We start from the raw sequence: 17327 nt of genomic DNA, 5'->3' as shown, positions 1-17327 counted from the left end.
CTTTTTTTTTTCTTTTTTTTTTTCATCCAGTAATTATTAACTAATTTTATGATTAAGACTCAATCTTGTAGATAATTGTCATGCTCCCACTTTCTTCTAAATTCATTAATTATTCCAATATATTATATTATTCTCATATAATATACCATTTAGTTATAACAGTCCAAGGATAACGATTAAGAAAATAAAAGATAAACTCTACATATCAAACAAGCATAAAACTAATAATAATAAGAATAAGAAAAAATAATAATAACAAGAATAAGAATAAGAAGATGAATTTTATTGAAAGGAGACATCCCAACTAGGTTGGCACCCCTCCATTAAATCAAATACAATATGAAGTCAGTCAAGTACAACTGAAATCGAGTCCAAGAAGGACTAACCGACCAAAAGACCTCAAGGGAATACCACCGGCCTCATTAAAACCTCATTAAGAAAAAACCCTAGTGGGAAAACCTCAAATAAGGAAAAAAGAGTACCGGCAACACGTAGGTAGGTATCCCTCACAAGTCTAAATGGTCAAAATCAAGAAAGAGAAAACCTCAATTACAACTGGTAGGGTGTACGCGTACCCAGAAACCTTCTTCACCAAAAACACGTAACTTCACAATATCCGGATGCTGCTGCCGATTGTGGTGTTTCTGATGGCATCTTGAAGCAGCAGCTGGCGCACAGGAAGACGATGGACGTGGAGGAGGAAATTGGACGGACTTGATTGCTTCCACATCATAGATCAGACGCTTGCGAGGGTCACCGAGCACTTCGTAGGCCTCGGAGATCTGCTTGAACTTTTTCTCGGCCTCAGATTGTTTGCTGGCCGGGTTCTTGTCTGGATGCCATATCAACGCCTGCCTTTTGTACGCCCTCTTCACTTCATCGTCGCTGGCTTTCCTCTTCACGTTCAGAACGCTGTAGTAGTCCAAAGCCATTCTGAATCCTCTCTTTCTCTCTCCTTTTTCTTTTTTTCTTTCTTTGTCTAACTATTTGCGTAATATACCTTTTTGTGTGTTGTGCTCTCTGTCTATATATAGCTTTGAAAAGGCGGTGAGGCAATTTGGGTCGAATGTGAATTCTAGAGGAAGTAGGATTGTGAATTCTAGAGGAAGTAGGATAGTGAATTCTAGAGGAAGTAGGATTGTGAATTCTAGAGGAAGGAGGATAGTGAATTCTAGAGGAAGTAGGATTGATGGTAAAAACTTTGCTTGAGGACTAAGCAACTCAAGTAAGCGGATGAATAAAAATTCTAATTTGCTTGAGTAACTAGATAATACGGATAGCAGTAAGTAACTCAAATAAGCATTCAATCCAACTTACCAATCTTTATATTTTTATTTTATTTTGTTTTATGAAAAAAAGATCACTTAATTACTTTTACTTGTGAAGCAAGAAAGGCAATTAAATGGATTCAGATACAACTCTAATTCAGCTCTAACCAAACTACTAACAAATTTTTTTTTCTTTTTTTTTTTTTACATTAAACTACTAATAATTGGATTAACCAAAATAGAACTCTAATTCCCGGATTTGAAAACTTGTACTTTCAAATAATAAAAACTCTTATACATTATTCGAAGTACAACTCTAATAATATAGTCTTGGACCTCTCACTCTCTTTTCATTCTCTCTCTATATATACACACTAGAATATTCCTATCGCTCTAAATCTAAAAATCTAATATCTGTGGTTTTTATTATTAATTTTCTATCTCTTGTTCTTCAAGTAACTAGAAACGTAGCATTTTACTCTTCCTCTTTCTCTCTTTTTCTTAACCGATATGGCTTATTGATGATGAAGAAGATGATAGCGTCAGTGACGTGTCTTTAAGTACGATGCCATAAACAACATGCTTTACGGTATAAGAGTTCCAGTCCAGGCTATCATGATGCTGAGGTTGTGGGTCGGTATTTAATTTTGGGGTGGGCAATGAGCTTGCTATGGATGAGATCCCACCAGCTAATGATAATGAAAATGATAATGATAGTGACTCTGATTATGATTATGATTATGATTATCACGATGATGACAAAGAAGACATGGACGAATCGGATAATGAGGAGCCTGAGTTTGAGCCAGCTAGTAGAGTTTCCATAGAAGAGTTGGAGAGGGTCAAGGTTGAAGGTTGTTTGAATGAAGAAGGTGGATGTTGTTCGGTTTGCTTAGATGATTTGGAAACTGGGTGTGTAGCAACTCGTATGCCTTGCTCGCATGTTTTTCATGGTGATTGTATTGTCGAGTGGCTCCAAAAAAGCAAATACTGTCCTTTATGTAGGTTTCAGATGCCATATTGATTAAGTTTAGATATACTTGTAAAGTAGATGTATATAGTGAAAGAGTACTAAGTAAAGAGGACTTTCTCTTTTTTTTTCCTTTTTTTTTTTCTTTTCTGTTTTTTTATACAATGAACAAATGAAAAAACTGATTTTGGTCCTTTTATGGCCTTCAAATATCTGTTTTCTGCTTACCCTTTTGTCTGTTCTTGGATTAATTGATCAATTTGTTCAATCCTTACAATATACATATATATATATATATTGATAAATTGGAGCCCATATAATTTAATGTTGGTTTTAGTTTAACCCTTGGTATTTTTGTAAGTATAATTTGAAAGTCACATAGGCTAAATGGCTTACCAGAATCCTAAAGTATGTAAATCATATGTTATTGCTTTCCTTTTGTTCTTGTTTTTGCCTTTATTTTAGTTGATTAAATGTATGGTAAGTAAGCATATTCCATAATCTAATTAAAAAGAAGTGCTTTCAAAAAGTATGCATTTAATTTCTTAATTTTTTCATTTTAAAATGATCAATACACTTCATTAACTATTTTTTTATAAAATTAAAATATAAATAATATTATTCATGTATTGAAAGTATTCTATATGCTTAAATTACTAATAATATATATATATATATATATGCATAAAAATGCACATTCGATTAAGAGCATCTTATATATCAAGATGCTAATTAATAATTTTACTATTGTTAATGTTATTATTATATATATATGTATAGGATCATTATAGAAATCAATATTTTATATTTATTTGTGTTCGACTACTATTTTTTAAATTTTATTTTCCAAAAAAAGAAAAAAAAAACAAATAGACTTATTTTTACTTGTTGAGCAAGCAACTCAATTAACAGGATTCAAAATACCATTCTGACTGAGCTCTAACCAAAACTAGAAATAATTGGATTAATCAAAATACAACTTTAATTCGGGGTTTGAAAACATGTTTTCAAAGAACAAAATCTCTAACGAAACCAAACTCAAATACATAAACGATTAAACCTCTCACTCTCTCTTTCTGTATATATATACGAGGAAATTCTATGGTGAGGACGGTCCGTGTGAGGACTGCAGTATTAGTGATGGTTTTTCATAGTATTAACGACGGTTTTTTAGAAAATTGTCACCAATATTATGAAAAACCATCACCAATAATGTGGTCCGCATGAGGACCGTCCGCACCATAGATGGACTGTATATATACGTATATATATATATATATATATATGTATATGCATACTAGGATACCCTTCTCTAAACGGTTATATATATATATATATATATATTCTTCCCATTCTGAATCTAAATCTAAAATCTGTGCTTTCCTTTTAATCTGCTAGTTTTCTATTTCTTGTTCTTCAAGTAGCTAGAATCATTTTGTCTCTCTCCTCTCTGTGTTCTCTGTATTTCTGTTCGGTGTTGTCCATCTTCTTCTCTTCTTTTGTATATGGCCATTGATCAGGAAGAAGATAGCGTTGATGTTGGCAGAGATGTAGCTTTAGAGTAAAATGTTGCCATAAACCACTTTACTTTCTGATATAAGAGTTCCGGTCCAGACTTGAGTTGTGGGTCCCACCGTCAATTTTCGGATGGGCATTGCGCCTGTTACAGACAAAATCCTACCAGCGAATGATAATGATAATGATGATGATGATGATTATTATGATTATGATAATGAAGACATGGCGGAATTGGATGATGAAGCTTGGGAGCCTAAGTTTGAGCCAGCCAATAGAGTTTCCATTGAAGAGTTGGGGAAGGTAAAGGTTGAAGAAGGTTTGAAAGAAGAAGCTGTATGCTGTTCTGTTTGCTTTGATGATTATGAAACAGAATGTGAAGCTGCTCGTTTGCCTTGCTCGCATCTTTTCATGGAGATTGTATTGTTAAGTGGCTCCAAAATAGCAAATTATGTCCCTTATATAGATTTCAGATGACATCTTGATTAGATTATATACTTATATAATAATATCTGTTTAAGTGTTGTATATATAAGTAGATATATAAGTTTTTGTTGTTTTAACTTATATATATATATATATTGAAAAAATTAATCTGATGTTGTGTTTATGTAATGACATCCAAATTAAAGGTATATCTGTTTTCTGCTTTCACAAAATTCCCTCTCTTTCTATATGTTTTGCTTTTGCTTCATTAATTTGGTCTTGTTTGTGCCTATACTTGAATTATATCGTTTAGAATTCTGCGTTTGAAATTATTAGTACCCTTGGACGATTTCCTGATTTCCAATTTCCATAAATATTAATATAAAAGAAAATTCACAAACTCAAAGCATAGTTTCAGATGTAAAATTAGAAACTAATTCTTTATTATTTCAAACCATATTGTATATAACCAAAACTAAATAGGTGATATTTAATGACCCTTCAATTAGGCCAAAATTGGCAAACTAGCTCTCATCTACTCTGCAGTAAATCTATAACCATGCAAATATTTGTCTCCTGGATTTGATAATTTGCAAAGGCAAAAATTCGGGTGATGCACAGAGAGAGTCAGGGGAAACACTGTTTCAAAAGCAACTGTTTGCAAACACCCCCATCTTAACCCTTCACATTGCTCAACATGGGTACTTGACTAACTATGCAGCCTTCCTAGAATGCTTGGGATTGCTTTTTTTCTGGAACATAGTTTATGTCATATCCATCTCGTAGCTTATTGATCATGTTTACAATTTCATGGAATTTGAGGAATTTGAATGGTGTTCGTTCTCGTTCGACACAGAGAATTTTTTCATGTGGGAATGAAACTTATATCAACTAGAGTTAATACAGGAATCCGAAAATAAGAAGGTTGCGGAAGAGGATCAGATACGGCCGCTTAGTTCAGGGGAGTGGCCTTGTTTAAAGCCATGGCTTCCATTTGAATGGCCAAGTTGTTTGTGGCAATGAACATGTATATCACATAGCAGAGAGATTTAAAAGAAACATGTATTATTTAGCAGAAATGTCCATGCCAGCGAAGTGTGTAAAACTAGACCTGGCAATTTGGATCATGACACGACGACACGACTCGAAAACGACACGGAATAAATGTGTTTGGGTTTATTATAAATGGGTTTGGGTCATAATCGGGTCAACCCGTTTAACACGATTATTAATCGTGTCATTTTCGGGTTGACCTGTTTAACTCGAAATTGACCCGTTACGACCCATTTATTAAACGTGTCAGTTTCAACCCGACACGATTATATACCTATTACAACCCATTTAAATTTAATTTTAAATTAATATTTTATCACTAATATAATATTTAATAACTAAAAAATATTATAAATTAAAAATTTTATAAAAATAATTTTCTATTACTAATTTTTTAAAAACAAAAAATACATCTTTAATAAAACAAAAACATAAAAATAAAAATAAAAATAAAAAAAAATTTCGGGTTAATAGGTTAATTTTCGGGTTAACGGGTTAATAGGTTAGTTTTCGGGTTAATAGGTCAATTTCAAGTTAACGGGTTAATAGGTCAACACGACCCGTTAAAATAATCGTGTTAAACGGGTCGTGTCGTGTTGACCTGTTTATAAACAGGTCGGGTTAGTGTTTTAGGTACCTGACACAATTAATAAATGGGTCGTGTTCGGGTTAGGCATTTTTGACACGATTATTAAATGGGTTAACACGAACACGACCCACCAACCCGAATTGCCAGGTATATGTAAAACAAATATACATTGTTTGCAGTTCTGAAATTCACAATTCACCAAAAGCTAAAAGCAATATATTCCAACAGACAAATGAATTAGATAATATACATACCATGGAATGTGTTCTCTGCTTGTACGATTAATAGGCAAATTGTTGAACTGCTTTCTTGAAGCAAATTTTGCATTTTATTGCTTTGAGTTTTGCTTTTGAAATTGAAAATTAGTGCTTAAATTTGTGTCTTCGGCTTTGTTGTAGAAGGTGAACTTTTACGTATCCTTTTAAAATTGCTCTCTTATCTAATTCCTCCAAAATTACAAGCATATTTAGTGAAAATTATGGCGTCCTTACAATAATTTATTTATTTATTTGATTGTATCCATTAATATTTGTGGCAAAAGTTAACCATGTTAAATTAAACCAATGAAGATTCGTGTTGAACTCACAGCCCTGACCATCCGCATGAGATATTGTCTTCTTTGGATCTGGAAAATCCTCTAACAGCCCTGACCATCCGCATGAGATATTGTCTTCTTTGGATCTGGAAAATCCTCTAACCAATGAAGATTCGTGTTGAAGTCATAGTCCAGATCACCAGTATGAGATTTTGTCCCTCAAGGTTTTGTCAAAGGGGGAATCCTCTTACTTTTTTCATGGGAACGCATCTTATGGGAAAAATATCTACACCCACTTATATGGCATGCTTCGTTTCCCTTTTCAACTGATGTAAGACTTCACATTAATGTTCAAACCAAAGCTGATAAGAAATCTCTGAAGATGCATGTCGGTGTGCTACTCTTCCTACCCAGGGTATTGAGATTTCAATACTGATTTTTGTTTCAATTTCATATCCAAACTCCGTCTCTGCATGTTTAATTATAAACTTAAAATTGTGATGTTTACTAATGAAGCCCGTTAACTATATCCAGGCCCGGCTTCATAGGCATCCCACTATGCAGCGGCCCAACGAAAAAATTATATTAAAAGTACTATATATTGTTTTTATGTGCTTTACTCTTTGTTTAATAAATAATATAGAATAATATTTTAGGAAATTTATAAATTGACTTGTTTTAATTCTATATTAACTGTAATTTATTATTTATATCTATACATATTTCTTTTTTATTTTTGAAAAATAGCTTCAATCAACTATTTGTTCCATTTTAACAAAAAATTAAATTTTTTATTTTATATATTATTATTAAATCTTTAAATGGTTAAAAAGAAACAGATAGGTTAAAAACTTCTCAATTCATGAGTTTTCTTATCTTGCTCTTATATATATATATATATATATATATTTTTATTTTTTTTTTCATTCACTCAATAACATTGTACATATAAGCAACAAAATTTTTATTTAAAGAACTCCTAGAAAAATGTAATCTTATTAGTTATTAGTTTTTTTTCCCCATATTATTTATTACTTGTTATTTATGTAATGATTTATATTGTTCATTTTCATAATATATATATATATATATATATATATATTATACATATATATTTGTTTTTTTCCTAATTCATGTTTGTAGTTATCAATTCCCCAATTATACAATTGTTTATCACATAAAAACAAACTATATATATATATATATATATTCTTTTAATGTGTATTCTCTAATTTATTTTTTTAAAGAAAATTATTAGAACTGTCATTTGCATAATTCATTAACGGTCAAAAAAATTATCAAAATTTACCTTTAAAAGTTTTTAAAAAATATATATTTATAATAAAAAAATAAAAATTTAATTTTTTTAAAAAGGTATTAACAGTACTTGATAAATGACCTTACAATTACCTAGGATTGCCTAGGGCTTCACTAAAAGTTAGACGGACCTGACTATATCTAATATCTTCAGCATATATTTTTTTCTCTTCTAAGTTAGATTCTACATTGAATTGGCTAAGTTAGATTCTACATTGAATTGGCTTAGAATCATATGATCAATTAGTAATTAGCAATAGATATTTTAGACCATTGAAGCCTATAAATCATAGCCAGGGGCAAGCTAGGACATTAATGGTAGGGGGGCCAATAGTGTATATACATGTATTTATATATATATATATATATATATGGTGGAAGAAGTATAGATGTTTAAATTATAGTCGTTAATGTGGCGCCGCCGCTGAACTTAGTTAATATGAATTTTTTCTTTGCTAGTTGCACTTGTCTACTCCAAATTATAACATTCTATTATGATGATTTTTAAGTATGTATTTTGTTTTCTGGGATTTTTTTTTTATTTTTTATGATTTCATGTTTGAAAATACATTAGATAAAAATAAATATTTTTGTTTTTTAGTTTTGGGTTTCGCTAATTTTATGATTAATTATAGTAGGCACGGTTGTAAAAAGATTCACATATGTGATATATTTTTTAAAGTGATTTGAATTTTGATATAATTTATTTTTAAAATTTTATGATTTAGATCGTTAATTTTTTAAAAATAGCTATTTAGATTTTTAATTTTTTAATTTGTTATAAATTGATTTAATTTCCAATTTAACCAAATAAAAATTGTGGTAACAATTAACATTGTGAAACCCCCGCAACCCCTCCTGCACCCTTGTTGAAATAATAAGCTCTACTTAATTTTTTTCCTTTTTTTTTTCTTTTTTTTTTAATTTGGAAAGAAACATCAAACTTAATCAAACAGCAACACAATTACAAACATCCTGGTTCAAGAATAAGGTCCAACGAGTGCGGGCCATCCTCAAACCAAGTTTCATATATAGATAAAAACAAGGACTCAAGGATTAACGAGCTAAAGCATCAGCCGCTTTATTTGTTAATCTAGGAGCATATTTACCTCAAAAGCGTAGGTGAGCAAGCAACAAATGCTTAATCTCTTCAAGCAAAAAACATTCAGCACCTAGAAAAGGCCCAAGATCATGAATCAAACGCACAGCCTCCTTGCAATCAGCATGAACCTCTCCACCGAAAAGGAATTATTTAGTAGGTCCAACCTATATATACCCTTTTCGCAAAAACATGGTAATCAATCTTGCTAAACCTTGAAAAAGAAAACAAAAAATTATGAAACAATACATGGTAGACAGCAAATATGGATATATATGTATATATATATATATATATATATAAAACTTTATTATATGTGACTGTAGAAGCTTATGCTGTAGAAGATTTAAGGTGTTGCTGCCTTATGCATTGCATAAATGGCACCCATCTTTCATGTGGAGGGATTGTCTCTTTCACCAAAGGTAGATCAATTAGAGCTGTTACCCATGGATATAGAAGTGGAGTCTTCTCCAATTCCATAAACTTTATGCCAAGTACTTCTTCCTTAGGCTTGAGAATCCCCAATAGACAACAAATAACAATGTCTAATAATCCCATTTTTTGTTGGTCAACTGAAGGACCAGAAGAGACAAAAGAATAAGAAGTGCATTCTAGTTCAAGTACATGCATTTTGTCATGTACTTCCTTGATGAATTTCTCTTGTGCTTCTCCATATGTTTTGAGTGTTGAGTACAATGCATCAAACAACTACAGTACCACATAACGAAAGGGTTCAATAATATTCTCTTATATCTTGAAAAATATCACATTATTTTTCTATGTATTAACCCCTAGATTCAGAGCATACTTATGGCCTTCTATTTGGAATCATATATAGACTATAGTTCGTAGATATAGACAACCAAATGCATGAAATTACAACAGGTTCTATTAGCTAGGTTTGGTAATGTTGTGAGTAAGCATGTGGTTAAGCATTTTGTTCAAAATTTTTTAAAACAATATTATTGCATAATCGGTGATGATTATCAATAGGATCGATAACTAATATGACAATTTAATTATATATGGTTTACATACTATGGCAATTTAATTATATATGGTTTACTTTTTGTTAGTTAAAAAAGTTAAAAGATATTTAAATAATGATAATCAATAATCATAAGAAAAAATTATGTGGTTATAATATTTCTAACTAGTCTTAAGGCTATACCATTTCTAATTACCCCATGTTGATTTTTATAATAGGAAATTAGCTCTCTAAACTCAATGCATCTGCATCTCTACAAGTATCTTTCAAAACTATATGAAAATATGTTATATATTTAAATAAATTAGTTCAAATAAATTTAGAGAGAGAGAAACAAAAAAAGAAATAAGTTGGTAAAGAAAAAACAAAAAAAAAAAAAGTATAAAAATACTTGGGCATGGATTTATTTCTATATTCACCTGTTTGTAGATGTAGTCAACCCAAAAACGAACTTGGGCTTTCTTATATGGATCTTGAGGGAGGAATTTGGGACCATTTTGAGTCCAAGTTTCATCGATGTATTCAAGGATTACAAGCGATTCAGCAATTGGTTTTCCATTTTGCACAAGAACAGGTACTTTCTTGTGAACAAGATTGTACTTCAAGAGCAATGGGCTTTTGTTCCCCAAATCTTCTACCACATACTCGTATGGAATTCCCTTCAGTTTCAGAGCCAATTCCACCATATAACTGAATGCGCTTCCCCAAGCTCCATGAACAGTCGCTCTGTTTTCTTCCTCCATCTCTCTCTCTCTCTCTCTCTCTCTCTCTGTGTGCTCTGATTTTCACATTGAACTTACTGCCTATCTAGCTGCTTAATAAAGACTTCTAACTTCTATAATTGCGTGTGAAAATTTTATTTTGTCTACAAAATTGACCATTTAGATCATTTGTAGAAAGAATCCTAGTGATATTTCAAAGCCCAGCCTATTCAATTTGTGTACCACACTTTGAATTTTGAGGCCTTTTACTTTTCGAATGCCTAGGAGTCTAACATACATATAATTTTATTACAGAAACTGGCTAAATTATCTATACATTAAATATATATATATATACACATGGAGACTTGCTAATTTTAAAAATTTAAAATTATCTTCTTTTTGTTATATATATATACTTTTCTACGGATGAATTTTTGAAATTAACTAAAAATTAAAGACATTACAAGCTTTTCACCCTCTAATTTTGTTGTGGAATTTTGGGAAAATGGATGTTTGGAACAAGTGGAAATTAATTGGAAAAGGATTAGATATTTAAATAATTCGCTGACCCAACAGAGTGACATTTATCTTAAACAATTATTACTTTCCTCCCATCCAATTCAATGGCAGTTACCTAATTGTTGTTGGTTGAAATATACCTGGCAATTCGGGTTGGTGGGTCGTGTTCGTGTCAACCCGTTTAATAATCGTGTCAAAAATGCCTAACCCGAACACGACCTATTTATTAATCGTGTCAGGTACCTAAAACACTAACCCGACCTGTTTATAAACAGGTCAACACGACACGACCCGTTTAATACGATTATTTTAACGGGTCATGTCGACCTATTAACCCGTTAACCTGAAATTGACCTATTAACCCGAAAACTAACCTATTAACCCGTTAACCCGAAAATTAACCTATTAACCCGAATTTTTTTTTATTTTTTTATTTTTTTTTATTTTTATGTTTTTGTTTTATTAAAGATGTATTTTTTGTTTTTAAAAAATTAGTAATAGAAAATTATTTTTATAAAATTTTTAATTTATAATATTTTTTAGTTATTAAATATTATATTAGTGATAAAATATTAATTTAAAATTAAATTTAAATGGGTTGTAATAGGTATATAATCGTGTCGGGTTGAAACTGACACGTTTAATAAATGGGTCCTAACGGGTCAATTTCGCGTTAAACAGGTCAACCCGAAAATGACACGATTAATAATCGTGTTAAACGGGTTGACCCGATTATGACCCGAACCCATTTATAATAAACTCAAACCCATTTATTCCGTGTCGTTTTCGAGTCGTGTCGCCGTATCATGATCCAAATTGTCAGGTCTAGGTTGAAATATATTGGTTTTTCTTTCATTATTTAAAATGGATTTACGTTCATCTAATTACCTATATGAATGTTCATGATATCATTTAATCTGACAACAAAAAAGATCTCATTTTTTTTTATAAAAATATTGATACAATTACACTTTAAATTATACCACATTTTACATTTTGCATTCTTTTTTTACACCTTACAGTAGCTGAAATATTGCATCATTAGTCCTTTTTTAATTTACTATCAAAATTTTAACGCTCTAAATTATGCCATAATTTACATTTTACATTTTTTTTTTCTTAAGCTTTACACGTTAAACTAGCAGAAACATTGCATCATTGATCCTTTTTAATTTTCTGTCAAAATTTTCAACGGATTTATCATGTGAGTTGCACATGATTTTAAAGTAAGGGTATTAGAGGTCTTTTGCACCCATGACTGGCTGGCCCTTCTTCTTTTTCTAAGCGCTTGGCTTTGATCTTAGATACTAGCTAATGGCAGTGAAAAATGGAAAATAAATAATTACCGATCAACAAAAAGCTCAAGACTGGTTTCAGGGACATACAAACATTGCCTTAGAATAAAATTCATTAAAAGTAAATAAGGATATTCATATTAGCTTCTTGCTGCAATCTTCATCACCCATTTGCACCAGTTGCTCCAGTCATCTAAGCTCCACATCATTCTCTCTTCAATTACTAAGATTCCTCTCCCGAGTACTAGCTCCCTGAACTCTCCACTTCAAAAAACCAGTTTTTGTTTTTTTTTTTTTTTTTTTTCCAAGAAAATAGTTGCCTGATATCTTGGGCTTTGAGTTTCTTGATGGATGTGTTTGTTAATACTGCTCGCAATCATTACGCATAATCAAAGAAAAGAAAAACAAAGTTCTCGATTTGGTGGGTGGCTTTAAAAATTTTCAAAATTTGTAGGAAATGGGACAAAAGAAATTGAAAACAAAAAATTGAAATTAACCATCAGCTTCTGATAGCCTTTCTTTCTTTTTCCCATGGGAAAATGCTGATGTTATTAGAGAGAAATTCCAAATCAAATGAACAATTTTATGTGAATTTTACTATTCTCAGCGCTGTTGTTTAATGGAATTTTCCTTCGTTAAATATAAAAAATAAAAAAATAAAAAATAAATGAAAAACTATATATATATATATATATATAATAAAATAGAAAGAAAGATGGATCAATGTTGCCGAAGCCCCTCCATTGGATTCTTTTTTTTAAAAAAATAAATAAATAAATAAAATCAATCTCTTAGTTTTAATTAAGAAAGACAATGCAAAATGACATCTCTACCCCTAATTATGCATGACATGACACACATGTCTATTTGATTGCTCGACAGATAAACCAACCGTACAAGGGATGTGGAAATTTAAAGTCTCGGAAAATATTTTTCAGAGTATGCAAAACGTGAATCCCAATAAAATTTGAAATGTGAAAGTGTCAATTACCCTCTTTTTCTTTTTCTTTTTTAATATTTGAAGTGGTGGATTCCAATTTTGGATCTTTGCCACCATAAAAATATGAAAAAAAAAAAAAAAGGAAAATGATAAGAATCATAATTGAACTGCCTTTCTACTCGAATAAAAAAATCTATTTAAATATTAAAATCTTAAATACATTATATAATTTAAACAGATTGATCCTTATAAAATTGAATATGACATTTTGATCCGTTTGATTGAAATAATAAACTTAAAGTAGGCAAATAACCAACGAATTCTTCAATCTGATCATTTCCATTATTTCATTCTAACTTTATTGCCTCCAATAATTACAATATATACTAAATAATAAAGTAGATCTTTTATTAAGAATCTTTGCACCAACTCTCACATAGTTTTTGTGAATTAAAAAGTAAAGAGATGAAACATGTAAGGTAGTCTAAACATGAGAAAAATTAAAAAGGTTTTGTGCATGACTAGCTCGTCCTTTTCTTCATCATGAAAACAATGTTTCAAAAGGTGAAAATGCAATTTTGCACTCTCCAAGAAGGGCCTACTAATCCTCCATTTAATATTTTGGGCCTATGGAATTATTTTACGTAGTTTCTAAGTTATTCATACGTATATACAACATACCTATATTACATATATATATATACACACGCATTGCATACATATATAAAGAATAGACACCTCTTTGCATGTATGGTGGAGGATTTTCTTTTAATCTTCTTACACCTTTTCTTAATTTATTTATTTATAGGATGTTTAATAAGTAATTTAATACTAATTGTGTTAATAAATAAATAAATAAACAAATAAGAGTAATGCTACAAGTATCTAATCTAACAACTTATCTATTAAGAATATATATATCATTATTTGATTGGTTAACATATTAATATAATTTAAAAATAAATAAATAAATTTTTAAATTGATAACTTTTAATAAATATAAACTAAATAAATAATAACAGGTACGTTCTTAATAGATATATTAATAGATAAAATGGTGTTTATAGAATTATTCAATAAATATACTCCAATATTGTATTATAAAATAAATAAATACTCCAATATTTTTATTACGATTATGACACAAAATTTTAACCTCAGTTATTATTGAAGAAGTTGATATACATGGTAATACTTAATATATTTGTCAGAATCTACATTCAAAATAATGCAAATCAAATTTTTTTTTTTTTAAAAACATGGAATCCTTAAATTTAGGGTTAAATACACCCTTTAGTTTGGACAAAGTTTTATTTTGAAATCTCTATTTTTTTAATTTTTATTTTTTTTGCATTTGATACCTTTTAAATTTAAAAAATTGCATTTGAAAGAAAAAACATTAAATGTTAATGAAAACCATTAAATTCATATATTTTTAACAATAAATTTTTATTTTTTTTTATATCAATGATTCATCCTAAAATAATCCAAAATTCATTATTTCGTGAATAAAATGAACAAAAAGATAAAAATGTATATTAAAAAATGGATGAACCTTTACACCTTTTGAAAAAAAAAAAAAGTTTAAATTTAAAGGTATAAACGAATAAATATATACATAAGTGTGTGTGTGTGTGTGTGTGTGTGTGTGTGTGTTGTGGAGAAAGGAAGTGAGAGACACTCTAAATCAACTCTCTGTATGCCAGAGATTAGTAAAGTGCGTTTAACCAAATTCCTATAGCTCTACATAAATGGTAGAATGCCATAATTGTTAAAAACATTAGGACTCCCTTAAAATTACATAACAAACTTTTAAATTTTAACTTTAATTGTGCAAAGAAAAGGTTAAAAATCGGTAGTTTATATTCTTATATTTACTATGTCTCTGTTTTTTTTTTACCCCTTATAGTTTATGCAAAAAAAAAAAAAAAGGTTAAAATGGCCCCCCTGTTTTTCAAAATCAATACTATTGCATATTAACAAATTGGCAAAGCACGTGGACCAAACCTAATATTATTCAATAATTTTGATACTTATCAAGTTACATATTATTATTTTATTTGTTTGCATTTTGGTCTCAGTTGTGTGGGATGTAACAAATATGATTTTAGCTTGTCCTACAAAGAACAATGACTTTACCTCTTATATATGTATGTCACTTCCGCGATAATTAAAGATGCTATCACACAGTGCATATATTGTATTAGTTTATCTTCTTTTTCTTTTTGGAAGAAACATTAAATTAATTGGTTGTAACAAACCTGAAAACAAAACCTTTTCAAATGAGAAGCAGTGGACTTATAATTATCACTTTATTATATCCGAATGAACATGGTTGTTTACTTTTTTGTTTTTTCATTTGTAATTTTTTTTTTTTCATATTCAAATTAATAACTTTTTAAATATAAATGTGAATGAATATGAGTAATTTATCAATTCAGTTAAATTTATCAATTTAGTCAATTTTCTTAGATATCGTGCTAATTTACTGAATAATAGTTAATTTGATTGTTCAACCCTTTAGACCGGTCCCTATTTAACGTCAAACTAATTAACTTGTTTCATTTTCCCAAATTCGATAATAATAAATATGAAAACCAGATTAATTAGAATTATTATTACCTTCTTTTCTATAATTTTTTTTTTCCTGGACCTCTCTTTTCTGCAATTCTTACCCAATTCTAGTTCTAGTTTTTTTTTTTTTTTTTTTAAAGGAAAAAACAAAGCAACAAAAAACAAGAAAAAGGAGTTATTTTACTCTGACCCTGCATATAGATGGCTTATTCAAATTGGCTGTCCACTTTAAATATCAAAGCTTAAAAGGATCACTTTTTTTTTTTTCTTTCTTTTTTTGTTTTTTAAATGAAGCGTGAATTTGTGGTTACCAAGAACATTATCCATTGTCAGTTATCATTAAGAGCGTGCATCTCCTGTCCTTAAATCCCCTTTTTGGCATAGTGAACTTTCTTCAATTTAAAAGAAAATGAGAATGATTTATATATACTAGTGACGATTTTTGTTGGGTAATATAATGCCACCAATCATTGTTATATTAACAGCCTAAACAAATGTACTAAGTTACTATTCCTCACACGTTAAATTGGCCAATCCAACAATTGCTTGTTTGATTTAACAAATTAAACAAAGAGGTGAAATAAAATTATAAAAAACAAAAGCATAAACAAACGGTGAGAATTGGAAAATGGGATATGCATTTGGCAACACTGCAAGATATTGGAATATCTTTTTGCGTAATGCAAATGAAGAATTAAGCAAATAATATAAGATGCGGACAAAAGGATTTAAAAGAATAGGTATATAGGGGGGAAAATGCAATAATATGTATAGAGTAAGATCAAAATTAGGAAGTTTCCGGTGAAGAGTGGTCAAAAGCAACACTTTTTTAAAACCAAAGGGAGTGTACCTTTTTTGCAAGTTAATTTGTAGATTATCAACAAGTCAATTCCTAACTTGTCAGGACAATTATTGATGCTTTGCCTAAAGTCTCAAGCTATTACAAAACAAAAGAAAGCAAACAGTCATTTACTTTGAGAAATATTTCAGCCCCTAAAAATGATAAATAAATATATATATATATATATATATGTATGTATGTATGTATCTCTTAAAAATATAATAAATAAATAAAATATGCGTATTATCATGTACACCAAGTAAATAATCAAATTTGTAATTAGTTTGATGAGAATTTATTCAGTATACTAATAAATTTAACATAATTAAGTTTCTTATAATAATAATAATAATAATGAGAATATAATTAAGGTGTTTGGTTGGATAAACACAGCAGATAGCAACCTAGCTCTTAACTTAGGAAATTTCCCGGCGAAAATTCTTTCCACCTTTCTTAAGATAATTAGAAGCTTTGGTTAATTGATGATAAACATTTTGAAAAGCTGAAATATTTTATGGGAAACCAAATATTCGCAATTAATACATGTGACTTTCTAAACATTAAAATGGAACTGAAGTTTCCCTAGGTGGACAGTCCTCTAGTGATGAAATCCATTTGTTTCTTCATACAAATCCTCCCTATCGAAAATAAAATAAATCAAGCTATTGAATATACAAATAAATATTCTATTCTA

The 17327-nt window shown here is 29.7% G+C and overlaps 2 protein-coding genes across 2 annotated transcripts; both read right to left on the bottom strand.

Annotated features, from left to right (window-relative positions):
* Positions 1–262: 262 nt before the first annotated feature.
* On the bottom strand, positions 263–1031 carry LOC112491830 (uncharacterized). The gene has a single exon (XM_025074339.3). It carries the CDS (start codon positions 930–932, stop codon positions 546–548), a length of 387 nt encoding a protein of 128 aa, XP_024930107.2. The 5' UTR covers positions 933–1031; the 3' UTR covers positions 263–545.
* Positions 1032–9102: 8071 nt separating this feature from the next.
* LOC107419265 (glutathione S-transferase U9-like) lies at positions 9103–10503 on the bottom strand. The gene is made up of 2 exons (XM_016028010.1): positions 10180–10503; positions 9103–9480 (listed from the first exon to the last, which is right to left on the bottom strand). Exons 1-2 carry the CDS (start codon positions 10501–10503, stop codon positions 9103–9105), a joined length of 702 nt encoding a protein of 233 aa, XP_015883496.1.
* Between the last annotated feature and the right edge of the window lie 6824 nt (positions 10504–17327).

This window comes from Ziziphus jujuba, chromosome 2 (genome assembly GCF_031755915.1).
Source record: "Ziziphus jujuba cultivar Dongzao chromosome 2, ASM3175591v1".
Taxonomy (NCBI): domain Eukaryota; kingdom Viridiplantae; phylum Streptophyta; class Magnoliopsida; order Rosales; family Rhamnaceae; genus Ziziphus; species Ziziphus jujuba.
Note: the sequence above shows the minus strand (reverse complement) of the source record. Positions and strands in the feature narration are given on the sequence as shown.